At 37.4% G+C, this 27,310-nt stretch overlaps 2 protein-coding genes across 4 annotated transcripts in view; one reads left to right on the top strand and one right to left on the bottom strand.

Moving 5' to 3' along the window:
- Nucleotides 1–11,899, top strand: part of CEP290 (centrosomal protein 290) — a gene marked incomplete at its 3' end in the record, with an annotated part of 87,999 nt that extends 76,100 nt beyond the window's left edge. For all 3 annotated transcript variants that reach the window (XM_082636865.1, XM_082636866.1, XM_082636867.1), the window contains exons 46-53: nucleotides 87–251; nucleotides 778–900; nucleotides 2,562–2,734; nucleotides 5,719–5,860; nucleotides 7,011–7,084; nucleotides 7,656–7,750; nucleotides 10,618–10,697; nucleotides 11,666–11,899. In XM_082636865.1, coding sequence (XP_082492991.1) covers nucleotides 87–251; nucleotides 778–900; nucleotides 2,562–2,734; nucleotides 5,719–5,860; nucleotides 7,011–7,084; nucleotides 7,656–7,750; nucleotides 10,618–10,697; nucleotides 11,666–11,899 — 1,086 coding nt within the window. The remainder of the gene's footprint in view (nucleotides 1–86; nucleotides 252–777; nucleotides 901–2,561; nucleotides 2,735–5,718; nucleotides 5,861–7,010; nucleotides 7,085–7,655; nucleotides 7,751–10,617; nucleotides 10,698–11,665) is intronic.
- A 755-nt stretch (nucleotides 11,900–12,654) lies between these two features.
- On the bottom strand, nucleotides 12,655–24,466 carry RLIG1 (RNA 5'-phosphate and 3'-OH ligase 1; the record flags this gene model as incomplete). Its single annotated transcript, XM_082636868.1, has 7 exons — nucleotides 24,196–24,466; nucleotides 21,009–21,126; nucleotides 18,078–18,173; nucleotides 17,186–17,302; nucleotides 15,358–15,555; nucleotides 14,131–14,300; nucleotides 12,655–12,843 (listed from the first exon to the last, which is right to left on the bottom strand). The coding sequence occupies exons 1-7, from the start codon at nucleotides 24,283–24,285 to the stop codon at nucleotides 12,655–12,657; spliced, it is 978 nt and encodes a 325-aa protein (XP_082492994.1). The 5' UTR covers nucleotides 24,286–24,466.
- Between the last annotated feature and the right edge of the window lie 2,844 nt (nucleotides 24,467–27,310).

Raw genomic sequence — 27,310 nt, 5'->3', positions numbered from 1 at the left:
TAATAATAAACCTCTTATATTCTTGGTACTTTATGTTATACTCTCTAAAATATTTGATTAAATAAAAAGTTAACATTTTTTCCTAGTCTGGTAGAAGTGGAAAGACAATCCCAGAACTAGAAAAAACCATTGGTTTAATGAAAAAAGTAGTTGAAAAAGTCCAAAGGGAAAATGAACAGCTGAAAAAAGCATCAGGAATATTAACCAGTGAAAAAGTGGCTAATATTGAAATGGAAAACGAAAAATTGAAGGTAATATTTCCAATGTGGTCATTTGTACAGAATGTTTTACTGATATAATTTTTATTAATTTTTAAAGACAATTTAAAATATAGTGTATAAAGTGGCTTTAATGGATGCAGTAGATATTTTACACATACAGAAAAAAAAATGTTGGAGACAAGGCTAAGAGTAGTTAGAGTAGCACCACTTGGTCATCTTATTATTTCCAGACCATTGCTTCTCACTCTGGCAGCATAAAATAATTAACTGTATCTATTTTCAAAAATACATCTGCCTAAGCCCCCAATTTTGAGATTGATCAGATTATTTTGGGATTGATCCTACCATTGGTATTGTGATTCTTTTTTAAAGTCATCAGCTCATTCTAAGCCAAGATTGGGAACCTCTGCTCTAGATGACCAGTATTAAAGGGAAGAATTTAATTCTAATTATATCAAATATGGTCTCTAAAACCATGTTAAACTAAGTTTTATGAGTTTACAAGATCATCGTTTATTTCCTTGTTTTGATAATGTAGAGTTTTTTTAATTACTAGGCTGAATTAGAAAAACTCAAAGTTCATCTTGGACGTCAGTTGAGCATGCACTATGAATCCAAGACCAAAGGCACAGAGAAAATTGTTGCTGAAAATGAAAGACTTCGTAAAGAACTTAAAAAAGTATGGCTTTCATTATTGACTATACTTATTTTTATGTTAATTAACTACTACATTTTGGGAAAACAGAATGAAAAAGTTGATGAGAGTACCTACTCAGAGTAGGTATTAAGAGATTTAGGAATTGTGTTGTTTTGTTTTTATTTATTTATTTATTTATTTTTTAATTGGGGTATAGTTGCTTTACAATGTCATGTTAATTTCTGCTGTACAGCGAAGTGAAGCAGCTATATGTGTACATATATCCCCTCTTTTTTTATTTCCTTCCCATTTAAGTCACCACAGAGCATTGAGTAGAGTTCCCTGTGCTATACAGCAGGTTCTCATTAGTTATCTATTTTTATACATATTAGTGTATATATGTCAATCCCAATCTCCCAATTCATCCAGGAATTGTGTTTTTATGCCCACCATCCTTTCACTATGAGGAACATTGAAAATAAAAAATTAATAAATTCAGAGGCAGTATAATGTAGAAGCCACATACCCAGGATTCAAATCCTAGCTTTATTACCTTTTTTTAAAAAAATAAATTTACTTGTTTTTACTTATTTTTTTGGCTGTGTTCGGTCTTTGTTGCTGTGCGCGGGCTTTCTCTAGTTGCAGCGAGCTGGGGCTACTCTTTGTTGTGGTGCGCAGGCTTCTCATTGCAGTGGCTTCTCTTGTTGCAGAGCACAGGCTCTAGAGCATGTGGAGTTCAGTAGATGTGGCACATGGGCTCAGTAGTTGTGGCTTGTGGGCTCTAGAGCACAGGCTCAGTAGTTGTGGCTCACAGGCTTAGTTGCTCCGCGCCATGTGGGATCTTCCCGGACCAGGGCTTGAACCCGTGTCCCCTGCATTGGCAGGCGGATTCTTAACCACTGTGCCACCAGGGAAGCCTGCTTTATTACTTCTTAACTGTGGGAACTAGGGGAATCTACTGTTCCCTCTCCTTCTCTCAATTTCCTCATCTATAAAACTGGGAATATTGAGTATATCTATTTCACAGAGCTGCTACAGGGTTTAAATGAGTTAATATTTATGCACATGTCTTAGAATAATGCTTGATGTACAATAAAGAGTATATGAAACTATTTTGTTAAACAGTAAGATTCCTTTCTATTTAAGTGGCAAAATATATTCCTTGCCCCAAATAAGTGTTGTTATTTATATGGATGATCCAGTGAATAAATAGCAATTAATATTTTTAAACTAGTTACAGTGGTATATGAATGTATTGTGAGGCCAGAGTGCTACTGTGCTGTGAATGTGGATGTTTAATAGTGGAAATAATCTGTGGTAATTACATATAGTTTATACTTATAGTTATGTCTCTCGGGTACTAAAAAGTCAAAACATCTTTTAAAAATCTAAAGACATAAACTATCCCATTTTCTCTAACTATTACAGACAAACAAATATGACAAATTTAAAGTAACCACTAGAGTAAAATATTGTAAATGTATTTTTCTAACCTCATTTACATGATCTGTTCTAATTATTATGACCATATTGCTGTTTTAGAGTAAAAGAAACATTGGATTTTTATTGGAATTTTAATCAGCATTTAGAACTCCAGGTTATTTTCTTTCTAGTTTGTAGTGATTGATAATTTTGAATATACTATATCCATGAGAACAGTATTACATTTTGGCGTAATATACTAATTAGCTTTTTAATGATAGGAAACTGAAGCTGCAGAAAAATTACGGATAGCTAAGAATAATTTGGAGATATTAAATGAGAAGATGACAGTTCAACTAGAAGAGACTGGTAAGAGATTACAGTTGGCAGAAAGTAGAGGTCCACAGCTTGAAGGTGCTGACAGCAAGAGATGGAAATCAATTGTTATTACAAGGTAGGAACAAGCAGTTTAAAATGTGCACAGTTTAATGAGCTCTAATTCTGCCATTATTGTTTTTAAAGAATGTGACAATATCCTGATTCACTTAGTTCTTTCGTGAAGAACTGTTTGGTTGTTTGTTTTAACATGATCCTCACTTTTTCTTCCTTAAAATATTTAACTAATTGGGGTGTCGGCATGGGACAGAGGAGAGCTGGGGCTGGGCTAAGGGTGTTGGAGCTGGGTGGGCATCGTGAAGCTGCTGTCCGCCATGAGCCTGGACTGATGGTGCCCAGCTTCTCCTGGGTGCTGCGTTTCTCCAGCTACGACTGCAACTTTGGAGTTCTGTTCTGGGCATCTTGCTCTTCAAATAGCCTCAACAGATGAATTCAGCAAACAGTTTTAGTGTCTTACTGGCCTCTGCTTTCTGGCACTTGATTTTCTCCCATCCCTTGAGCCTTTTCTGCAAGTATGTGCAATTCCTGCCTGTCAAATCAACTTTGTGGCTCTGAAAGAGGTGATAGGAATTCACCAGTAAACATTCATATGTTCATTGTCACTATCCCCAGAGGTGGTTCGTCATAACTCTGATGAGTCAGTAAAAGGCTTTGGTGTCATTCTCACTTCCAACGTTAAGCAGCTGCTTCAAGGAGTATATGTAGAAGCCAGAGACCAGTGACATCCTGCCCATGTCCTGTCCCAATAAAGTCATCCTGTGTGAAGTGGCACTCTTGACATCTACTGGCCCCGTTTCAGAAGGCAAACGCATCTTTATTTTACCATATTCCTAGAGTTCCTTCTGTCTGTGCATCTCAGTATCCCCTTGGGTATCTACCTGCTGTTTAGAATGGACTTGATGTGGATTGGCCGTCATCATCACTACAGCTGGGATGGGAATCTTAGCACTGTGAAGCCACAGCAGGTCCCATTGTGGGCCTGTTGGCACTCACTTGACCCTGTCAGACAAGTCTAAGGAGAAAAGAGAAAGGTTTTGCAGGTAGATTAGAAGGCCCAGGTGGCCAGGCAGTCTTGGAGAAGGGTCCTTGGTTCCTGTCCTAACATCATACTGAGAGTACTCAGAATCTACTCTTCCCCCATAACTGTTTCTTAATTCTGTCAGAGGGCTAGTGTGAGGGCTAAATGAAATGATATGTGTGATAGTATAAAGGGGAGAAGGGGTCTTCTTTTGCCTGCTTGGACTCCAGCAGAGGCTCTCAACCAGCAACCCTATCAGTTGATTTCTTGGTTGGCCCTTTATTTCCTTCTACAATCACACGTGGACTCAAAGAATTTTGAGTTGCTTCGAGATGTATTTATCCAGCAGGTATTTACTCAGTACCTGCTGCATGCAAGACTCTGCTTTATGTTAGATGTATTTCTAAAAGGCCTGCTTTGACTAGGTTCCTTCAGAGAGCCAGGTAGCTTCCAGGGCTTAGAAATACCTATTTCTCACTATGCCCTTAAGTAAATTACAGTTCTTCTGTGAGTTTAAGTTTTTTTAAAGCTGTGGAAATGATCATCCCTGTCCTCTTCTTTTCTAAAAAAGGGCTCTTTGGGGCTGCAGAAAAGATTATTAATGTGAAAAGGGTTTATAAAGTTTATAAATATTTGAAGCGGTGATGAGATTTAACCATAACTGAAGATGACTTTGCCCTTTAGATCATTTATGTGTTTTTCATCTGAGAACTGTACAGATAACTGAGTACAGAGTAGGCCTTCAGTAAGTATTTTTTAAAAAAACTAAGTCCTAGTAGAATCCACTTGACAGAAGGCTAATTCTGATCTTTGGCCTCAAGGCTCCCTAAATCCACCAAAAAAATTGCTAAAGTCTGCAGATGGGATTAGACACCCAGTTTGGTAAAGTGGTTTGAAGATAATCTTTTGGTACCCATTAACCATTATGCTCATGCTGAAATCTTTATAGTTGCTCTGTTATTTACTCAACAAACTAATAACATCTATTCCACATCCAGCTTTATAGTACTGACTGCTGAGACAGGCCGGGGTGATGCAGGAGCTGTTTTAGATAGGGTGGTCAGAGAAGGCCTCTCTGACTGGGTGGCATTTAGAGTTGGGAATTGAATGGCAGAGTGAGCTTCAGATATTTCACCACTTTGATAGCTTTTGTCAGGTTAAGAACGTTGTCTTCTAATCTAGGTTCCTAAGGTTTATCACAAGCTCTTTGATAATAATTGTATTATTTTGTTGTAAACTGAGGTAATAATTTTCCTTCCTTATCCTGTCCTTACCTGATTTTGTTGCCAAAGTGTTCCTTCTTTTCTTTTCTGTGGAAAAATTTGAATGTTATAAGCATTGTCTCCTTTAAGGTGGTATGATGGGCTTGTAAAACCGTTTTGGCTCAGTGTTTTAGAAGTTTCTTTTGGAATCTGGATTTTTTTTTGAACTATTGATCATTTCTTGAAAATTTATAAATCTATTTAGATTTTTACAAGCTTCATCCCTCCCACATCTTATGCCATTTTTCTTACCCCTGCTTTTACATATTCTTTTCCCTCTCTCAGCAGTGTTCTTTTGGTTTTGCTCTACCTGGATACCTCCTATATGTGTGTATATGTGTGTGTGTGTATGTGTGTGTGTGTGTGTGTGTGTATTAAATGCTTTAGTTTGTTATCTCTAAGTATATTCCTAAGAATATTCAATAATACAGAATTTGATATTCTTATGAATTTAATTTCTATTTCTTTGTGATTGAAAAAGGTATTGATTTTAATCTGACAGTGGTAAAATTCAGGCTCCATCCTTGTTATAACTTTGGGAAACATCTAAATCCTCTATTTAATTGGCCTGTCTGTTAATTAGGGGTACTTATCCCTTGCTGTCACCTAATGCTAAGTAAATATGTAGGAAAAGATTTGACTAGAAGAAACAGTATAATAAGATATTCTTTATTTTTAGTGCAGTAACTTGAACTAACTTTTAAATCAATGAGAGAAACTATTTTCCATGTCTACACCATTGTTTTTCCTTTATACTTTTAGAATGTATGAAACCAAGTTGAAAGAATTGGAAACTGATATTGCCCAAAAAACTAAAAGCCTTACTGATCTTGAACAGCTTGTAAGACAAGCAACAGAGAGGGAACAAAAAGTTAAGAAATACACGGAAGATCTTGAGCAACAGGCAAGTAATGTCATTTTTCTTTATGTGATAAAATAATGCATCATATTTCAAACCACCCCTTGGCATTCATTGTCTTATGTAGGTAAAAATGAACTCTGGACTAATTCCTCTCCTACAAGTTCCATCTAAGTGAGTGGCCCCACCATTCACCTATTTGTTTAGGTCAAAAACCTTGGATCTTAGACTCCTTTCTTTTCACTCATACCCCGCGTCTTTTTCATTAAATCCTGTCAGCTCTATTTCAGACGTATCCCAAATCTGATGATGTCTCAGCACCTCCAACACTGCCCGTCTAGTCTAAGCTATTCTCTCACACCTGAAGAGCAGTAATTTCCTAACTGGTCTCCCTGCTTCCGCCCTTGCCTTGTTTCACCTTCTCCTTATCCCTGACCTATTTTCCACATAGTTGCCAAGTACTCCTTTTAAAGGTATAAAGCAAATCCTAGCACTCCCATCCTTAGAATCTTGCATTGGTTCCCATTGCCCCAGAACAAAATCCTACAGTTCTTCTCGTAGCCTGCAAAGACCTACATGGTATGGCATCTGGCTTCCTCTCTAGCCTCACCTTTACTCTCTCCAGCGCTCATAGTGCTCTAGCCACGCCGACATTCTTTCAATCCTTGGGAAAACCAAACTCATTCAAGCTTCTGGGCCGTGCTTCTGTTTCCCTTGTTTAGAATACTGTTTACCCCAATATTCTCATAGCTCCCTCCTGCACTTCATGTCTCTGCTTAAGTGCAAGCTCCTCAGACCCTCCCAAACGTATACTACTTTCCATCACTCTGTCCTCTTACCCTAGGTTAGTTTTCTTAATAGCCCTTCCCACCATCTTGAAGTGTTATCCAGTCACATCCCATGCTCACTGTTTGTCTTCCCCCACTAAAAGTGTAAGGACCACAGGATCATGAAGGAAGGGGTTTTGCTTATTCTTTTCACTGCTGTATCCAGTATGCCTAGGACAATGCCTGGCATGCAGTAGTTCCTCAATAAATAATTGTTGAATGAATAGTGGATAGATCACCATAGATGTATGATCATGTGAACTTTTGAAAACTCAACTTTCAAAATTATGCTTCATTGAAAGTATCTTTATAAAACCTCATTATTTCCGTGTCAAACTTTGTCTTCTAACTTTTCATTGTGCCCAAAGATTGAGATTCTCAAACATGTTCCTGAAGGTGATGAAACAGAGCAAGGCCTTCAATGGGAGCTTCAAGTTCTTAGGTATATTATTTGTTCATATGACTACTTTTTAAAAATTATTTTTTAATATAACCCCATTTGCTATACCTAGACAGTTAAGATTTTTCAACCTTGCTGCCTAATAGGTCTTTCAGCCCTATTTCATCCTTCTAATGCCAATCACTCTTTTATATAATGGATGCTAAAGAAAAGGGTAAACCAGATCTTAATATAGGTGTCAAGTTTGTAATTTAAACTTTCTTAATAGCACAGAATATATTAAACCTTAGCTTCCAAAGGCAAATGTTAATTGAAATGAGGAAAAAAAATCTTCCAAGGCTCTGTGTAGCGTACTTTCGTGAGGCTCCTCCCTGCAAGAGAAAAACTACTCTTGAAAATGACATCAGATCAGATTTTAAGAACATGAAGGATTTGATTCTCTGATCTCTGAGAATGGTAGCATTGCAGCAGGGAGAGTAAATGGACAAATGTTTACCTTTATAAATGTCAGCAAGTTCTAAGCACTGTACATCACACAATTAAAGAAATGCTCATGTACTTTGTGGAGCAATGTCTGTTTGTCTTTTTTTAACACATTATCATTGTGTTCTAGATTAGCTAATAGTCAGCTGGAAAAAGAAAAAGAAGAATTAATCCATCAGATAGAAGTTAACAAAGACCAGAATGGACCTGAAAGCACCATATCCGGTAGTATATTTTTTAACACACTCATAGCATGTTAGATAACCCAAGTTTTTGAATTAGGGTTTGCCTTTCTTGTTTGTTCACACATTTCTGGTAACTGTCTTCCTTTTATAAAATCAAATCCTTGATTTAAGTTTTTAAAGCTGTCTCTGTCTTCCATGAAACAATATTCCCATTGAGCCCTTTGAGTTGTCTGTAATATTGAGTAGCAAGTATTCAAGTCTTTCTCCTTGTATTCCACCTGGATGTTACGGATTTAACCACGATACAATGCTAAGTAATATTAGGTCTGTTGCTTCCAGTTTCTCAGTATAGGCCCTTTTAAACCCTTTGAACATTTTCTTCTAAATGTTACTTTCATCTTATTAATTTAGAAACTACATGTATATAAGTAAACATCGCCTATATGTTCTTTTTTCCTTTTACAAAGTAAAAAATCTATCCTTCTACCCTCTTCCATTTGCATTCAGAAGTGATTACTAATGATTCCCGTTCCTGTGTGCATAGGTATGCACATATACACATATGTATGTAATGTATATGTATATGCGTGGACACACATACAGTGAATAGTTGATCCTCATTATTTGCAGATTCTGTATTTGCATATTCACCTACTCAGTAAATTTACTTGTAACCCCAAATCAGTACTGTGTGGTACTTTTGCAGACATACAGAGCAGTGAAAAATTTAAGTTCTATGATCCACACTTTCCCAGATGAGATTCAGCAAGGTGATGCTCTGCATTGTTTCAGCCCTCATACAAGGATGACCAGAGGAGGAGACAACTGGGGGCACTCCTGCACAGAGCAGGAACCTATGGTTCTGGGACCAGCTGGACTGGGTTTAAATTTCAGCTCTGATGCCTGTTATTAGGGCAGCCTCAGGAGTCACTTGATACTTCCGAACCTTGTTCTCTCCTGTAAAACAAAGAAAATAGAACCTACCAGGATGAGTTGTTTCCAGGATTTAAGATTATGAAATCTATGTGAGATGATGTGTATGTAGGTTTATTTTCCCTAAGAGCAGTGGTTCGGTATTCACTAATTCATTGTTCATGTTGACTTTATAGAACGTAACTACTGCAAATAATAAGAATCGATTGTTTGTATGCATATTGTATTTGATAGCTTTTATGAAAATGCCAAATTCTGTTCCAAAGGGTTATACTAATTTATATCTAAACAGTTTTTGACTATTTCACATAGCTTTTCAATATCCTACCAAGTAGTCTTGTTGCTACTTTGTATTAAGGCTGTCATGTATGAGTCGTTCCAGACACTGTGCTAAATGCTTTACAAGCGTTTTATAATTTAATTCTTATAGCCCTGAAGTTTGAGTACCTCTGTCTCCATTCTACCTGTGTTAAACAGATTCAAAGCAGCTAGGAAGTGGCAGAGGCAGGATGAAGCCTAAATCTGTGAAACTCCAAAGCTCCTTGCCATTTCCTTCTATTGACCACTAGACCGCCTCCTCTCTTGGTGACTAGAAGTACACACGTAAACCTCTCTTGATAACATCTCTTCCAGCAGCCAGCTTGGTGTACTAAACCAGACACAGCGCCAAAGAGCAGTTAATGCTGATGTTAGGCAAGTTCTCTTTCTAACCCTCAGTTTCCTGAAAGGGAATTTCTGAACCCTCATTTCCTCATCTTCTGTTTAAAAATGAGGATATCTACCAAAGATTGTTAAGGCTGAAAATCAAACCAAAACCGTTTCGGAAATTTTAAAGCACTATTTAAGTATACGTGATCATTAAGCTAACTTTTGGAAAGTGCTATACATAATAATCACTTTTACTGCATAATTTCATTACCAATCTATGTTAATATATAGCATCCCACTGATTAAGACAACTCAATATAGCATTCCAGTGATCAAAAATCAACTCTGTAAAAAAATCATTAGTGCTTTCTGCAGAGGTGAGGGAAGCTTTGAAAAGTACGAGGAGAATATTTGTCTCCAACTTACAGTAATTGGAGGACCATTCCAAGGTCACCTTAATAGAATATGCTTCCTGTCACATTCGTGAAAATGTATTTGCTGACCATTATTTTCTCAATATTCAGCATTATTTTTAAAATTTTACCCCTCAATGGATGTAAAATATGACATGACACATTATATGCAGTTTAAAGAAAGTATGTTTCTAGCAAAGATGGCAATTAAAGCAAATATACTATTGCCCATTGATTCTCATTATAAAATTAGAGATATTGTTAACTCTGGGGGAAATCAATAAATTAAACTAAAGCCCTTGTGCTTTTTATGTTTTCCTACCAAAATATCAGGACTTATTCATCTTTGTGTTATCCATCCTGCCCAGCACATTTTTCACACAGTATTGGGTTGGCCAAAAAGTTCGTTCAGGTTTTTCTATAACATCTTACGAAAAACCCGAACGAACTTTTTGGCCAATCCAATAATTACAGTAAATACGCACTGAAGTACATGGAATAGTCAAAGCTGTTGGGTAATAGGGGCATTTGGCCACCTTACGGTTGTAGCCCCTTCCCTAACAAACAGTCTACTTATTCTAATGTTGTACTATTAGCACCTAACAAATTTTCTTGGTTCTAGAATTTTTCTCTGAAAATAATGGTTTCTTCCATGTAAAAAATCAACCTGGATCTATACTTCTAACAAACACCTAACATATGCCTCTTCTCTTTGTCTGCTTATGGAATTGTAATACCTGATATAGAGGTAGCATACAGAATTCACAGCCTGAAAGGTGTTTCAACCATAAAAGACAACATTTTCCAGGCTCTAGTTTCATAAATTTCTTCCTTATCCTCTAAAATAAATCCTTTATCTTGAACTTATTCAGAGTGGGAAAAGCTTAGTCTTAATTTTCCTTTTTGGAGGCAGATCCTGATCAACTAAAGGAAAAGGTCAAAGATCTAGAGACACAGCTCAAAACCTCAGATCTAGAAAAGCAGCATTTGAAGGTAACTATTTTAATTATAGTATTATAAATGTTTTCTGAAAACAGCTGTTGAAAACTGTTTTTATGATCACCATCCCTGAGATTTAAGTATGTATCCTAAATATTCCTGGGATCACATTTTATACTTACATTTAACCTTGATATTACAAAGTTGATTATATTCATCTGACTGTATTAAAAATATTTATTAAAACAGAACCATAAAAAATTGAGACAAATAGGATTAAAGAGTAAATTATTTTTAATTGTCACAAATATAGCTCATTATTTTAATATTTTTCTAAGTTTTGGGTCACACTGGGAACAGTGTCTTTTATTTCCTTTTGAAATTCTTTTCAGGAATAGTTCCCTTAAAGAAAGATATTTGATATGCTTTATCTCTTTAAGAATCTGTAAACAGAACAAAAGAGCATAAATATGAAAATTAACTAGTGATCACTGGCTATTCTACATGGTCATTAAAGCTCAAATTGTTTCCTTACCAGTTGCCTAACTTTTAGCCAGGCAGAAGCCCAACAGTTTACCTGATCATAAATATATTTATAACGTGACCATTATTCGTTGAAAATTAGATATTTGTAAAGAAAATACAAGTAAAGCCTAACCAAAGAATCTTAACCAAAATAACTTCAATGTTGTGAATAGCCAAGTTTTTTGATTGCCTCACTGAGAGTATCTTAATATTCTTTTGAAGAAAGATTAAATCCCCTCTGATTTAAGAGCTGATAAATTTTAGTCCAAGACCAGGACATAACTTCTTAGAGAACAAATAATTTGACAGTTAACAAGTTAGTTACTTACACTGTACAATGAAACCTTATTAATAAAATCTTAAGAAAATACTTCTGCCGTGTATTTGACTATTCAGGTTACTCTGGCTTTCATGTTTGTAATTAATCTCTTTAGTTCACACCTACAGAATGTATTTTTTCCCATATATACCTTTTAAAGATAATATGTTCTTATTAGGAGGAAATAAAAAAGCTGAAAAAAGAACTGGAAAATTTTGATCCTTCATTTTTTGAAGAAATCGAAGATCTGAAGTATAATTACAAAGAAGAAGTGAAAAAAAACATTCTCTTAGAAGAGAAGTTAAAAAAGCTTTCTGAACAATTTGGAGTTGAATTAACTAGTCCTGTTGCTGCTTCTGAACAGTTTGAAGACGAAGAGGAGGAAAATCCTGTTAATTTCCCTATATACTAAGGGCCACCTCTAACTATAGTTTTATTTGTTTATTAACTTTATAAGTTAAAATTCCATCTGGAAGTTCCATCTGGAAATCAGACAAGTCTCTGACCTACATGATTTCCTTCCAATACCTTGTACCTTTACCTAAATTGGAATTTTTAGTAAATAAAATTACACGAAAATTTCAACGTATTAGAAAAGTGTATTTTTGAAGACTTTTAGGATAAGTTATATCTGTCAAATAGGCAATGAGCTATGGTGAATTCCTATACATTCATAATGTTTTAAGTTTCTTAAACATTTAAAACTGGGGTTTTATATATACTTACATATTCTCAAATTATATATGTGTGTATCTATATAGATAAAAATACATTATGAAGTTGAGCCATAAGTTTTCTTAAATGTCTAGCAATATTAAATTCAGCTTACACTATTTTATTTTTAAAGTAAATGGTCCAGAATTGTTGGTTTGTCTTTTATGCTACTACCCATGTATAATGGACTGAATCCAACCTTTGTACAAGCTGGGCAGCTTGCTATTATATTTTAAATTCCAGAGGTTAAAACTCACTTGCTATTTCTCAATAAAGTTTTGAATAGATATTTACAGGTGGGAAATTCATTTCTTCAAATGCTAGAAGACATGTTGCTATATTAGACACTGAACAATAAATAGAAACTCAGATATTTTTACCTTCTAAACATGGCAGAGTATTCAATATTGAAATATAATAACAAAGAAGCTGGTTTTTAATTGCATTTCCAGTTTATACATTGAGTATTATATCTTTGAGCCTACCAAATTTCTGATTATCTATTTTTGTAAAGTGATTAAATAAACACTTAGCATCAAAGGCATACACATAATTGTTCAGATTCATGTTGATAAGAACTGGTTTTGAATTCATGTAAGTATCTGGGATTGGCCAGCATAAACCAAGATGATGGCGATGGACCTGAAAAGAAAAAAAAAAGGGTGTCAGCTTTTAGCCTGTCTTATCTTCATTCACTTACAAAGCTTTTGAGTGCCTACTATCTCCCAGGCACTATTTAAGGCTCCATGTCATCTTACCCTTTTTTTTTTATAGCTGTTCTCCTGACATATTACATATTTACTTGCTTATTGTCTATCTTCCCCATTAGAATGTAAGCTTCATGAAGGCAGAGACATTGTTTTGTTGACTCTATTTCCAGCACCTGGAAACAGGCCAGGAACATAATCAGGGGCTCCATAAAAATGTAATGAATAATAGAGTCTATTGCTGAGTGCAGAAGTTAGCCAATTGAAAAATGTGGGCGGAAGGCATTCTAACCAAAAGAAATATCATGTGATAGAATCGTGTTTTTGCTCTGGCTGCATTTAGTTAAGAACATATACAGTGTGGGTGTGTTTGGGAGATGGGGGGTAAAGAGTTCTGGAAATTTTAGCAGGGGCCAATTGTGAAAAATCTTAATGTCACCGAACACTTTTATGCAAGGAAGTAGTATTCTCATTCATTTGTGAAGCATGGACAGGACAGGGATAAGACTGAAAGATAATGCTGAGGAGGGTGATAATTCAAGCATGAATCTTGTTTTAAATTAAAATCAACAGCCAATTGGCTGGTAAGAAGTACACAGATGCAATAGATGAGAATCTGTTAGAACTGATGATTGGATGTAGGAAGTGATGGAGAGAGGGGTTAAAAATGATAGCTAAGTTTTAGGCTTCAGTGAATTGTTTGAAGTTGGGGTTGGTCCAGACTGGACTAGGGTCCAGTTTTGAACATTACAAACTAGAACCTATGTGAAATCAAACAGACAAGTCCAGGAGACAGAAAGGGTGCAAAGGGTAGAAGAATTCACTCTGTATATATTAACTGTCACCTTGGCACTCTTTTAACTCAACAAATTCTATAATCAGGTACCTTTGAGAAATGCTGCGTTAAACTAAGTTATTAGTACAGATGTCTCAGAGAACACTAATGTTCAACACGAATTTCCAAGAAGGCAATACATAGTATGCAGGGTTTTCCGGACATTTTCATCACTTTAATTCTGAAGCACATCTAGAAGAGCCAACGCCCCACAGAATAAATACATGTCGGGAAACACAACTTTATCATATAAAGATGGTGGCATGTGAGATGAAGAAATTAAATTACTACATATCAGAATTAGTGCAATTTGTAGAGCATTTTAGTGCCACTTCTACTTTAAGAACATAAAATGACATAATCCCACTAATTATTTTCTGCCATTACCTTGATTAAACAGCCATCACTGCAGTGCCACACTATTCCTTCAATTTTACCCTCTCGGCAACCTTCAAACCAGGACAACAGATCATTGTGCTTCAAAGTAGGTAGATTTCTTATTTGAAATGCTCCATGTGGTATAAGAAGATGTAACGGATGCTTCTTGCTTCCTAACCCTAAAATCGTAAAACTTTGCCATTAGCCATACAGAAGTTTCAAAAAGAATGAGGAAATTTCTCCCTCCAAATTAAAAAAAGCCTCTAAAACACTGAGGAATAAATTTACCAAAAAGTTTGATTCCTTGAAGAGACAAGTGCCCTCACTCAAAAGTTGGCACCTTATCCCATTAAATCTAAATTCCACCTTCGTGTGCTCTATACGAGGAATTGGCAAACTATGACCTTCGACCAAACCCAGCCAGGTGCCTGTTTTTGTAAATTGTTTCAATGGAACACAGCCAACCCATTCATTTAAGTACTCTCTATGGCCTGTTTCAGAGATATGGCCCCAAAACCCTAAATATTTACTGTCTGGCCTTTTACAGAAAAGTCCCCCAACTGCTGCTCTACACCGTTAGCCACATTCAACTATCATTCAGTATTTACCAAACAGCCACGCTGTATCTGATACCTAGTATAATTACTGTCTTAGATTCTTTTCACCTGCCAATCAGTCTGCTTCTGATCTCTATATAGGATTTTGCTATTCCAGCTTTAATGACCTTGGCTCTGTCTTCATCCCTGGGTTAACAATACTCCATAGTGCCCTCAGGACTTGTACTCAAATCATCATGGTGTATATTCTAATGCTTGATATGCTATTCATTGCTAATTCTTTTATTTACTTTACTCCTAGCTGTTAATTAATGCTAAACGAATTACCTAGCCATGAAAAGCAACCTAAGTGCCCATCAATAGATGAATGGATAAAGATATGGGCTGTGTACACACACACACACACACACACACACACAGAAAATGGAATATTACTCAGCCATAAAAAGAATGAAATCCTGCCAATTGTAACAACACGGATAGACCTAAAGGATATTATGCTAAATGAAAGAAGAAAAAGACAAATACTGTATGATTTCACTTATATATGGAATCTAAAAACCACAAGAAATAACTCGTTTATTAGTCATTTCTTTAGTGTGTATTTTTTTTCAGTTGAACCTAGGAAGTTTTCTTTAAAAATGACTACTGTAATAAACAATAAAAAGGCTTTACTCACCATATGGGTTTCCATTAATATTGGTTCCTATAAGCTCCAGTGTTTGTTCTAAGAGATCTGAGAGTGGCACTGCACTAATTTCCAAAAGACCAGGATCATCAGAATGATGCCTCAGTACCAGGGCGATTTCAAATTCATAATTTACTACAGAGGAATGCCAGCAATACTGTTTGTTGTTTTTCTCCACTGGTACCCAACCTATCATTTAAAGAAAGAAGTGTTTTTAATTGCACTGTTTTTCTTTGGATTAAGACCTAAGGTAATTTTAAGTTTTGTTGCAAATTTTCTGTATTTTCTGGATGTTCTATCACACACAGGTATCGCTTTTAACATCAGTGGAAATGTTAGCAGTTTTACTACTTTGTAAATCATAATCTTTTTCTTTAATCGTAAGGTCTCATTCTTGATTCTGCCGAGAATTAACCTGTTTGATTATTCACTTCAGAGCACTCAGCATTCTTTTAATAGAAAATTCACATTTTCAATAAGAACTGAGCACCATTCTAAGACACAGCACCAAAACCTTTTTTTTTAATTAAGTTTTCTCTCTACCTTCTCTCCAGTTTCAGGGACAATAGACAGATGCAAGTGTTCCGCAATCTACTGTATTGTTCCAGTAGTTATTGAACAATTTATTGATTCTACATTTATTGAATGTTACTGCTATTCCCTTCCTAACTACTGATGGCAGATTAGGCTTCTTTGTTGTGGAGAATTCCTTACCAAAAAAAAAAAAAAAAAAAGACAAACTAGGGTATAAACACTATTATGACCATCACATCTTTGGCATTCATTATTCACCCAGATTACTGGAATAACCTCTTTGCTGACCTACTATCTCCAATTCCCCACCCCTTGTAATTCTATTTCAAGAATTTAAATTTAGTTCTGCTGTAGCTCTGCTTAATAATCATCTTCAGGATAAACTTCAAACTTCTTCAGAAGGAATATAAACCCCTTTAAGATCTGAGCCCATTCCACATCTCCAGCCTCTACTTTTATAGCTTCAAGTGTCATACACTCCATAAACATTCCAGCCACAATAAGGTGTTATTTAAAATTTCTCCAAGACTCCATGATCTCTCCCCTTCATGGGAGTTTGCCTAAGCTGACCTTCTCCCTTCCCTGCCAACTAACTTCCTGGTTCTTAAGCTTCAGTTTCAATGTCCACTCTCCTTAGAAGCCTCCTCTAACCACCACAGGTTGAACTAGGAGTTCTTACTCTTTTCTACAACTGGACCCTGTGTATTATTTCCTTTTAGTTCTTAAATCATACTATTATTGGTAGATCTTTCCTATTGTCTAAAAGATCATCAAGGATAAAGGTTATGATCCTCCTCACTTTTGTATTACTAGAATCAAAGAGTACTTTGCACGTTATAGGTTCTTTTAATCTGGAGTTATCCTTCTACTCAGCACACTTTTGCAAAATTTTCCCATCTCCAGAAAAACTACTGTGAGATACCTATTTTCACTTCCCTTTGAGAGAATCTTCTAGGATCTTTGCAAAAAATATATACATATTGTTATCCCCAGTCTAAAAAGTAAAAGGCTTAATATCCCATTTCAGATTAGAACATACCGTCATCCTGACAACACTTCAAGGCTATTCCCACACTCAATGCTTCATTAATCTTCACAGACTACAGGTAGTACATTGTCCACCTGAGAAAAGATTCTAAACTTGAGAGGACGTTCTTGATATGAAACATCTTTGGTATCGTTAAACTTAAATTAGACTTAGAAAATTTGTGCTATACAGATAAATACCATGAAGAACCATATTAAAATTAAGTTCTGTAATTTCCAATTGAATGTATAATAATACCAGGAATGTGTCCATTTTCATCAGGCATTGGATTCCCATTTAATTGTTCTATTTCCTTCGCTGGTATCCAGCACTCCGGAACAGGTTTGAAGTCCTCCTCAACGTTCCAAAAAAATTCTAAAAGAGTTAAATAATCTTATGTGTGGCGATACTTTAAAAAAATATATATAACACTGAACAAATTCACAGTGGGAACAGCTAATGAACCCCATAATGTCAGGTATCATATAATTAGTCTCCATTCACTACCACCACAATGTGACTACTTTTCAGGGTTAAGGTACTAACACTTTAAATTTTCAATTTTGAACCCACCACTATCTGTAATAGTAGTAACAGTCTAACTAAAGCAACCAATGTTCCAGCATGTGTGTGATTTATGGTAAATTTTTAATGCACTATGAATATAAATATATAAAGATTATATGTATGAATGAGTGGATATATAACAATAAATGTATATATCTACTTATATAATATTTAGAGGTATCTACTGTAATAATTAAAAATATTAATAATCCTTTGAGATTTGTGCCTGACTTATAAAAGTACCCATTTGTCTCTTAGGTAGACAAAACCAAAGTGTCACTCATTATGTGTGTGTGTGTGTGTGTGTGTGTGTGTGTATACACACACACAATAATTTGTATGTTTTAATAAAATGGACATGCTACAATGAAGAGTCACAGAAGTGTTAGGAAAATCTTTTGAAATATTTTTCAAGAATATGCTTTTACATATAAAGATATTCAATTATAATTTTTCTTTTCCCAAAGTGCTTAAATTATAAAGAAGCATCTAATATATAGAACACCATAGCAAGAAATAAGCCAAAAATTTCAACTTAAATCATGAAAAGCTTTAAAAAAAAAAAAAAAAAGGACCCACTAACCTTTCGAGTTTTGTTTTGAATGTAGAAAATTTTTAAACCTTTTCTCAGCTAGTTTGTTAGGTTTTCTATCTAGCCGAGCCCAAAGGTATGGCTGACCTAAAAAATAATGAAAGGAAAAAAAAAGTTTAAGAGGCAAACAATAAAATCTATCTTGAAAGACATTTCCGTATAAAATTTTTCAATAAACAGGAGTCATCTCCTCTAAGAGAAGCAACCCGGAAGACAAAGGGAAATATGCAGTATAACAGACATCCTACCTAACAGTACCTGATGTATAAGACTTTTGGTTAAAGCGTGATGGGGATGAGATAAAAAGCAAATGTGACTCTTTCATTAAGGACATTCCATAGCCATATTTTAGTAGAAACTAGCAATTGTGAGAAACCGAGGCTACCTCTATACTAAATGGAAACATAACCAGAAAATTGTATTCACACTTTCCCTGAAACCAAACCATGTACTATGAGGGTTAATTCCCAAAAATGTGGAGTGAGGCTAAACTGTTTTGCATGGCTCTGACCCCTGGGGTCAAGGCAGGGAACACTGATTAATAGCAATGCTTTACAGTCAGGGATCTGAGAAGTTTCAGGGCGGGTGCCAGCACTCTTTATTGACAACAGTGAGGCTAATGAGTTGCACCTGGTCTCAGTGAGACTCCTGGAGGGCTGATGCTCAGGCTGGTTACTTAGCAGGAAGATGCCTTCATGACCAGCAAAATATAAAAATCCCCAGCTGAGACTCCATTTCAGATTCCCGGTTTCTGAGGTGTTCTCTGCCTATATCAGTGGTAGTCCCTGCTTTAAGAAAGTGTGTCCTGCCTGGATTTGTCAGGAAGGTGGGGGAGGAGTCGGGGCGGGGGACCATAGTAGCTTTCACCTGGTCTCACCAGATGCTTTGCTGTGAGAGAGTCTTTGGTTGTGATGCGCATCCTTTTAATGCCTTTGCTGCATTGCCTATCCTTTACCTGTAATAAACTGTGAATTTGCAAGCACTGTCACTCTGGGTTCTGTAAGTTTTCTTTAGCAATCCAATCTTGTTTAACTGCCCCCATTATACATGATTACACATATGATGCACACTGAAGTTTCTTAATATGTCTAAAAAAATCTTTTAGTTTCTCCAAGTATATAAATCAGAGATTTATCTTAAAAATTATTGATTAAAGTTTGCTTTAGGTACTATATATTACTCGTTAGCTATACCAATAAATAGTATGAAGAACCAGATTAAAACTACATTGTCGGGCTTCCCTGGTGGCGCAGTGGTTGGGAGTCCGCCTGCCGATGCAGGGGACGCGGGTTCGTGCCCCGGTCCGGGAAGATCCCACGTGCCGCGGAGCGGCTGGGCTCCTGAGCCATGGCCGCTGGGCCTGCGCGTCCGGAGCCTGTGCTCCGCAACGGGAGAGGCCACAGCAGTGAGAGGCCTGCGTACCGCAAAAAAAAAAAAAAAAAAAAAAAACAAACAAAAAAAAACTGCATTGTCACTTCTGTTGAATGGACCTTTTGTTCTTTTCACAATAAACATAAAAGAATGCATTGCACTCACACCCATTAAGATGGCTACTATCAAAAAAATAGGAAAAAAACAAGTGTTGGTGAGGATATGGAGGAGCTGGAACCCTTCTGAAGTCCTGCTAGGAATGTAAATAGTACAGTTGCTACAGAAAACAGTGTGACAGCTCCTCAAAAAATTTTAAAAAGAATTAGTATATGATCCAGCAATTCCATGTTTGGATACACACCCCAAAGAACTGAAAGCAGGGACTCAGATATTTGTACACCGTGTTCATAGCACCACTGCTCCCCACAGCCAATAGATGGAAGCACCCCAAGTACACACTGATGGGTGAATGGTACACACACACAATTATGTAGTATATACAAACTTGTGGTGTACACATACGATGAAATACTATTCATCCTTTTAGAAAGGAAGGAAATTCCGACAGGTACTACAACATGGATGACTCCTGCGGACACTATGCTACGTGAAATAAGCCAGTCACAAGAAGCCAAATACTTTGAAGACTCCACTTACATGAGTTACCTAGAGTAGTCAAACTCCTAGAGACAAAGTAGAATGGTGTCTGGAAGAAGGTGGGGATGCTGAGTTGTTTAATGGGTAGGAAGTTTCGGTTTTGCAAGATGAAAAGAGTTCTGGAGATGGATGTGTTGATAGCACAACGATGAGAACTGTACACACCACTCAACTGTACACTTAAAAATGGTTAACATGGTAAATTTTGTGTCGTATGTATTTTATCACAATTAAACATGAAAAAAGACGCACTTCAGAAGAGATTTCCTGATATAAAGAATGTGCCCAATATGCATTTAACTGTTCTATTTCTCTTGCTGGAATTGAGAGGTAATTTCACTACCCAGAAAAAAATCATAAAGATTACTTCTCTTTTTTCAATGCATTTTTTTCCTTAACATAGCTGACAATTTCTATTTGAGTTTAAAGTACATTAAAATGAAATCAATTAGAGACATTGCCAATAGTAATGAAAACAATGGAATCAGCACTGGGACCAGAACAAGCTTTAGGGTCAGATAAACCTTATTACCAGTTGAGCCTTCATGAATTATATGGTCTCGAACAAATTATTTATGTTCTCTGAGCTTCAGTTTCCGTTTCTGTGAAATGGAGAGGCTTATTGTGCAAATTAGAGATAACACATAAAAAGCATTTATCATACTGTCTGGCCCTTAATGGGTATTAAGTAAATATTAGTTATCTTTCCTTCTTCTCCCAAGAGAAAGATACAATGATATAATAAATAAGTATAATATACCAATTGTGATTTTATTATTTTCCTATTATACTTAGGTTTCCAAGGGTTTATGAAGAGCAATGCCCCATTTCAGATATATACAGTTTAAGTGACTAAGAAAAATAAGTCATATTTGTGGTACAGTTGTATATTACCTTTGTAGGTAGTAACATAACAACACGTTCCATCCACTTTTTCTGTTGGAATGGCACTGTGTATATCTGCATCTAATGCCTTGTGACTTATCGTTTCAGTTGCTAAAACTTTAAATGGCTTAAAAAAGAGAAAGAGAAAACTGGTTTAAGATAAACAGCCTCTATGCCTTCGCACACACTCTTACCTGGAAGTTCTTAATTTCACTAGTTCTACGGGATGATCACCAGTTTATCCTTCAACATATTTCTCCTGTGAAGTTCTTACAAATCACCCACTCCCCTTCTACGCTATCATCGCAATACATGTTTTTCCACACACATTTGTAATCAGAGTCGACTTGAACAACACAGGTTTGAACTGCATGAGGCCACTTATATGCAGATTTTTTTTTCAACAGTAAATACTGCGGTACTACACATTCAAGGGTGGTTGAATCCTGGATGCAGAACCCTGGTTATGGGGGAAACTCGAATCTGAGGGCCAACCACAAGTTATACTCGGATTTTCCACTGCTGTAGGATCCAAGCCCCTAACCCTTGCATTGCTCATGGGTCAACTGTATTCACATGTTTCTTTATCCACCATAATGAGCTTGACAACAGGAACCATGTCCTGTGCAGAGCTGCATCCCTAGCACAGGTGTTAGGTGTGTTCAGTCATTTACTTGACAATGATTTGCTACACGCCTCCTATGGGTTAAGTATCGTCCTCAGCACTGGGATAGAGGTGAACAAAAAAGGACCTGCCTTTGGTGGAAGGTTCAGTTTAAGGAGGGAGACGATAACAGCAACAAAATGCATAGTACAATGTTAGCTATGGTAAGTGCTGAGGAGAAAAGCAAATGGGGACCCTTTCAGCTTTATCAGTAGTAAACTGTTTGCATATGTAACTTATGGTTTTTCTACTGTCAGGAAGACAAGCCAAAAGAGTATCGAGAATGGAGGAAAAGACAGTTCCTAGGATTCCTACCAACTTTTTATCTGTAATTTATTTTCATTTATGAGAAAAGACTATGCCACTGTTTTATAGTCTAAATTATCTGAAGTAATACCTTACATAATGTGAAAAAACACTGTACAATATAAACATACTGGTGTGATAGGCTTAAGACTAATAAATGAAGTACTGTTTCAGAGTCTGGCAAACTTAGGAAATGAGCCCCATTCTGGTACTGATTCAGTATTTTTAAGATAAAACTGAATGGTTAGGGATTTATCAGTCACTTATAACATCGGTATCAGAGGAGATCAATTTAACCTGTGGCGGTAGGACCAAGGTTTGGCCCAATGGGTGTGGGTGTGTGTGTGGGTGTGTGTGTGGGTGTGTGTGGGGGGGTGTGTGTTTTTAAATTTATCAAAGATTTTAGGGAGGAGATGACTTTATGGAGTTCTTGATGAGGACAAATATCCCTTCCATAAGAATGAATTACCTACCACTCCATGCTACTGACATGTCCAAAGGACAGCATACGATACCAAGGGATACGCAAAGTTCTCCTTCCCTGTCACTTCAGTCTTTAAACTCTGACTGGAAACAGAAGGCATGTGTGTATAAAAAGTAATAGCTAGTATCAGCTGAGTGGTCCTCTACAATTTCTTGGTAGGGGAAATCACTAGGATAAGTAAGCTGATGGAAGATTTCATAGAGAAGTTCTGATTCCAAATTTTTTAAGTCCTTGAAGTGATCCAGGCAGAGTGCATAGCCTGAGCATAGAGACAGGATTGTGCTTGCTATGTTCACAGGATGAAACAGACTTTGCTAGAACAGATATGTCACTTTAAGTAGGCACCTCTGTCACAAACGCACATGGCATTTTTCACTACACTGAGCTCAGGCACCTCACTGTGGGCCTAACAGGCACTTTACGACGGGGCCTGATGAATGAGAATCCTTGAATTGCAGTTAAGAATTTGAATGCTATGCTATAAACAACACTATAAGCTATACTTGATTGCAGAGGGACAAGAGAAGGGGCTTATTTTCCTGGTGGAGTGTGCTTTTACACACTACTCCCCTCCCACCCGCAACATACAAAGTTGAGAATCACAGCTAGAGCGAACCACTATTCAGGATGCCATTGTTTGATATGAATTAAGTTGGTTAGGGCTTAAATAATAAAAGCTTGACAACTACTGCTACAGACATTTAGTAGTAACTGCGGGGTTTTGACTAGGAAAGAATAATGATGATCATTCTCAGCGGCAAGAAAGAACAATTTAGTGCAACAAGGGCGTAAAACATTAAGAACTATAATAGCCGTGGCAGTGAGATGTTATACGGTATAAAGCATCAAGGTAAATGGAAAACTGGCATGAAATGACGCCAGGGTTTATCCAGTGCCTACCATGTGTCAGGTCCTAAAAACTGGGACTAGAAATAACACAGCAGTCTTGGCCTTAAAAGTCTTTTAGCCTGGGAGACAAGAACGCCACTGTGAACGATGTTAACGGGAAGTGGAGGTGGAGTCAAATGCACATGCTGATTTTGTATGATGAGTTGAAGCACCCAACCGATAAGTGGTGATTTTGCTATCAAGGACTTTACTATATATTAAAGAGTTATCCTGATATAGGATCATTCACCAGTATTTATTAAGGGCCCTCTCCACGTGTAAAACACGTTGGTGCGAGAATAGAAAACCTTGAGATGGAAACACCAAAATTAGAATCAAGTAGTTAATTACTGGTAACAATACACGAGGTCTGATCTTTAGTGACCTATTTAGGTTAGTTGTCAACACTGTCATCGGTTCTCAGGTTTGAACAGGTGAAGCAAGTCTTCTAAAATCTCCACTTTGACACCACACTCGTGAAAAGTAGGAAAGCTTGTTTTGCGGTGACTATACGACTACTTAAGGGATTTTCCTCAAAAGGTGGTAACCTAAGAAGGAACATTATTTAAGATGAGGGTTTTCAATTTCCATGCGATAGCAAGTTTGAATCGCCGGATCAGAAAAATTCTCCCGCAGATTCCCCCCCTTGCAACTAAGAAGGTACAAGAACCTGGAGCTCGGGGCGTAGAAGACCCGTGCCCTAACCGCCCCAGCGAAACCTGCAAACCGCTCCCGCCCCCGGTCTGCAAGGCGGCTCCACCGCGCCTGGGAGCCCTCTCCGGGTTCAAACGCAGCCCGCGCCGCGGGAAGCAGCCCACCCGCGGCCGCCCCGCGGGCCACGCGCTCCTCGGTACCTGATGCTCCCTTTTGGTGGAAGGCTCCTCTTTCACCTCCGTCACAAACACACACGGCATTTTCCGCTGCACCGAGCCCAGGCGCCTCATGGTGAGTCCACAGGCAGTGCGAGTGGTAAGCGCGCTTACGAACAGCGCCGGGTCCGTACCAGGACAACCACCACCGAAGTCAGTCGCGTTGCTCAAGCCACGAACGTTCCGCGCGCTGGCCCAACGGCCGCGCTCCCGCGTTCCCCGGCACGGAGGTGGGCCGGGACGCACGCCCGGAAGCGTCCTCCTGGCCGCGGAGCGTTCTGGGAGTTGTAGTGCGGAAGCCAAGGTACCTCTGTGTGTGCTCTCGCGAGCGTCCCTCAGGGTTGTGATGACGTTGAAAACACAGAGATCCGTTTCTGGTGTGTGTGTATTAGTAGCCGATGATATTTATGAAAATTAAATGCTATCAAGTGATAAGTAATGTGTCAATTTAGGTGGCGATTTAACACCATTTTGATGAAACCGATTTGCCTGTTCCAGGAACATATTAGTTCCTGGGAGAAGCACTGTAGGAGCTTAGAAATATCCGGAGACATCTCAAGGCGTAATGAAAAGTAATTTCCATGGAAAAATGTTAGAAAACGCTACAATTAAAACATCTAGGACATGGCCTTCCCTGGTGGCGCAGTGGTTGAGAGTCCGCCTGCCGATGCAGGGAACACGGGTTCGTGCCCCGGTCCGGGAAGATCCCATCATGCCGCGGAGCGGTTAGGCCCGTGAGCCATGGCCGCTGAGCCTGCGCGCCCGGAGCCTGTGCTCCGCAACGGGAGAGGCCACAACAGTGAGAGGCCCGCGTACCGCAAAAAAAAAAAAAAAAAAACATCTAGGACCCTCCCCAAAAAGAAAAATTACCGTTTGTATTACGCCTCATTGTGCAGCATAATACGGTCAAAATTGGTTCTGGTGTCTTTTCCAGAGTGAATGCAAAGTGTAGCCTTAGACCAATCCAAAACCACACGAATACCAACAACCAGCTTTCAATCTCCATCTTTCATTGGAATCTCATTTACTTTAGTAAGTATGAGCTACAACAGAGTCTGAATGGCTTGAGTACTTGTCGTCAATCAACTGCAGAGGTAAAAACAGCTTTGACTTATTGCTCAAAAGAACTTTGGAGGATAAGTAATGACAGTCAATGACTGAATAAAAATTGATAAATATTAAATACTTAGTAGCCTTTCTATCTCATTGAAGCTAGTAGTCCCTAGTAGGGGAGTTTTGATTACTGCCATCTTTTATGTGTCTGGACAATGCCCAGGTCTCATTCCTATAATTGTCTTATCTGCAGGTATCAGACTGCCCAGCAGTTTCCTGATTTAGCCCTCAGAAAATTAAACGACTATATCTCACTTGGAATTATCCATGTATAAGGAAATTCCCAAAGAATAAAATAACCCTCCAAAAAATTCACTGGTTTTTGATTCAGAGGGGAGGGATGAAAGAGATTTGCTGTATAAAAGTATTTACTTTCTCTTCTGCTATCTTTGATTTTCTCAAAGGAAAAATAAATTAAATAAATAAATAAGGGGGTTGGGGGAGAAAACACCTGATGTGAGATCCCGGGACCAGAAACGTCTTAGTATTTTGTAGTCAAAAACCAGTGACTTTGTTCCTCCAGAAGAATCCTAAAAAGCAGCTTGTTTCATTGGTCTCAAGGAGACAACAATTAAATAACCGTCACAACTCTCAGCTGTCATTTCCCAAACTGCCACGGAGTCTTTTAGTTCCAACACTCTATCATTTCTGAGAAAAGATCATCTTCCAAAACATTCCACTTGCTGTTTGAAAGTAGCAGCAAAGCTAACCATTTTTTTAGGAAGCACTCTATTTCTAGTGCTTTGATTTCATCAGTGCCTGGAGCACAGCTTCTGGCAGAAACAGGGGAGTCCAACGCAGGGGACAGCCACAGAACCCATTCACAGTTACAATCTGGACTCCTACTCTCTCTGATGGGTAGCAGCCAACCCCTTTGCCTGATTCTCATAAGTCTGAAGAGTCAGCAAGGAGTGACTACCAGCCCCAGTACTTAAAGTGGTGTTAACACAAACTGGAAGAAAGACTTTTTTCTCTCACATGTTAGTGTTCTGGCATGAACCCAAAATGAAAGATTCAGTGCAGAGTGTACCCTGGCCAACACAAAAACACAGAATTTTTCAGGCCTACCCTGAGCTGTGCAGGCAAATTTCTTATAACTCTTCTTTACTCATTATAGGGAGAAAAATTCGTCCTGGGTATAGTCATAGCTTTCCCTGAAAAACTAGAATGAATTTCACAACAGGAAAGGAGTGAAGAGAATAAGGGAAAGGTGTGTGTGGGGGGGGAGAGGGAGGGTAGAAAGAAAGAAAGGAAAGGAAAAGAGAGTTGGAAAAAAAGAAGAAATTAGGGTTCCAGGCATTCTAAACACTACCAAAATGCACAGATCTATTTACAATGGCAAAAAAAAGAATAATAATAATAATAATTCCCTTCTGGGTTTGATGTGTTTTTGCTGTTTCTAATGGAACATAATTGTTCAAAACTAACTTCAAGAGGTAAAAGCATTTCTTCAGCCTTTCCCCTGTGTAAAACATGGGTTCTCACAATGGCTTTAATCATGATGTTAATGTAATCATGCAACAATGGTGTTTGGTAACAGTATTTGAAAATAGTCCAATGCAGCTAAAAGTTCATAGGTGGAGAGGAAGTTTATCTGGAGGCAAAGACCACTTAAAGCTATTTCTTAGGGGTGTTTCTCCCAGTAACCTATGTGCTTAAGATGAGTACATTGTTATTCTAGAGTTAGAAGGTAGGGCAAAACAAAAGTTGAGATATTAGATTTTTCTATATATCATTGCAATTATTTCCAAGGTTTTAGTCAAATCTTTATTCTCTACTTCATTTACTTCTAATGCATAGTTCTTTTTATTATTTTCTTTTATTTACAGTTATAGGTGAATAAATTTTAGCTTATTTCCTAGATTTTTATCCTAAAGCAGTATATTCAGAAAGTTCATACCAACTTAGTCTTTTTTACTTAACCAAAATGAAAATCTATGTCTTGATCTTTTAAATTTACGATTAAAAGTACACTGCAATTTAAAAA

This window comes from Mesoplodon mirus (genome assembly GCF_964341445.2).
Source record: "Mesoplodon mirus genome assembly, chromosome: 11".
NCBI classification, from domain to species: domain Eukaryota; kingdom Metazoa; phylum Chordata; class Mammalia; order Artiodactyla; family Ziphiidae; genus Mesoplodon; species Mesoplodon mirus.
Note: the sequence above shows the minus strand (reverse complement) of the source record. Positions and strands in the feature narration are given on the sequence as shown.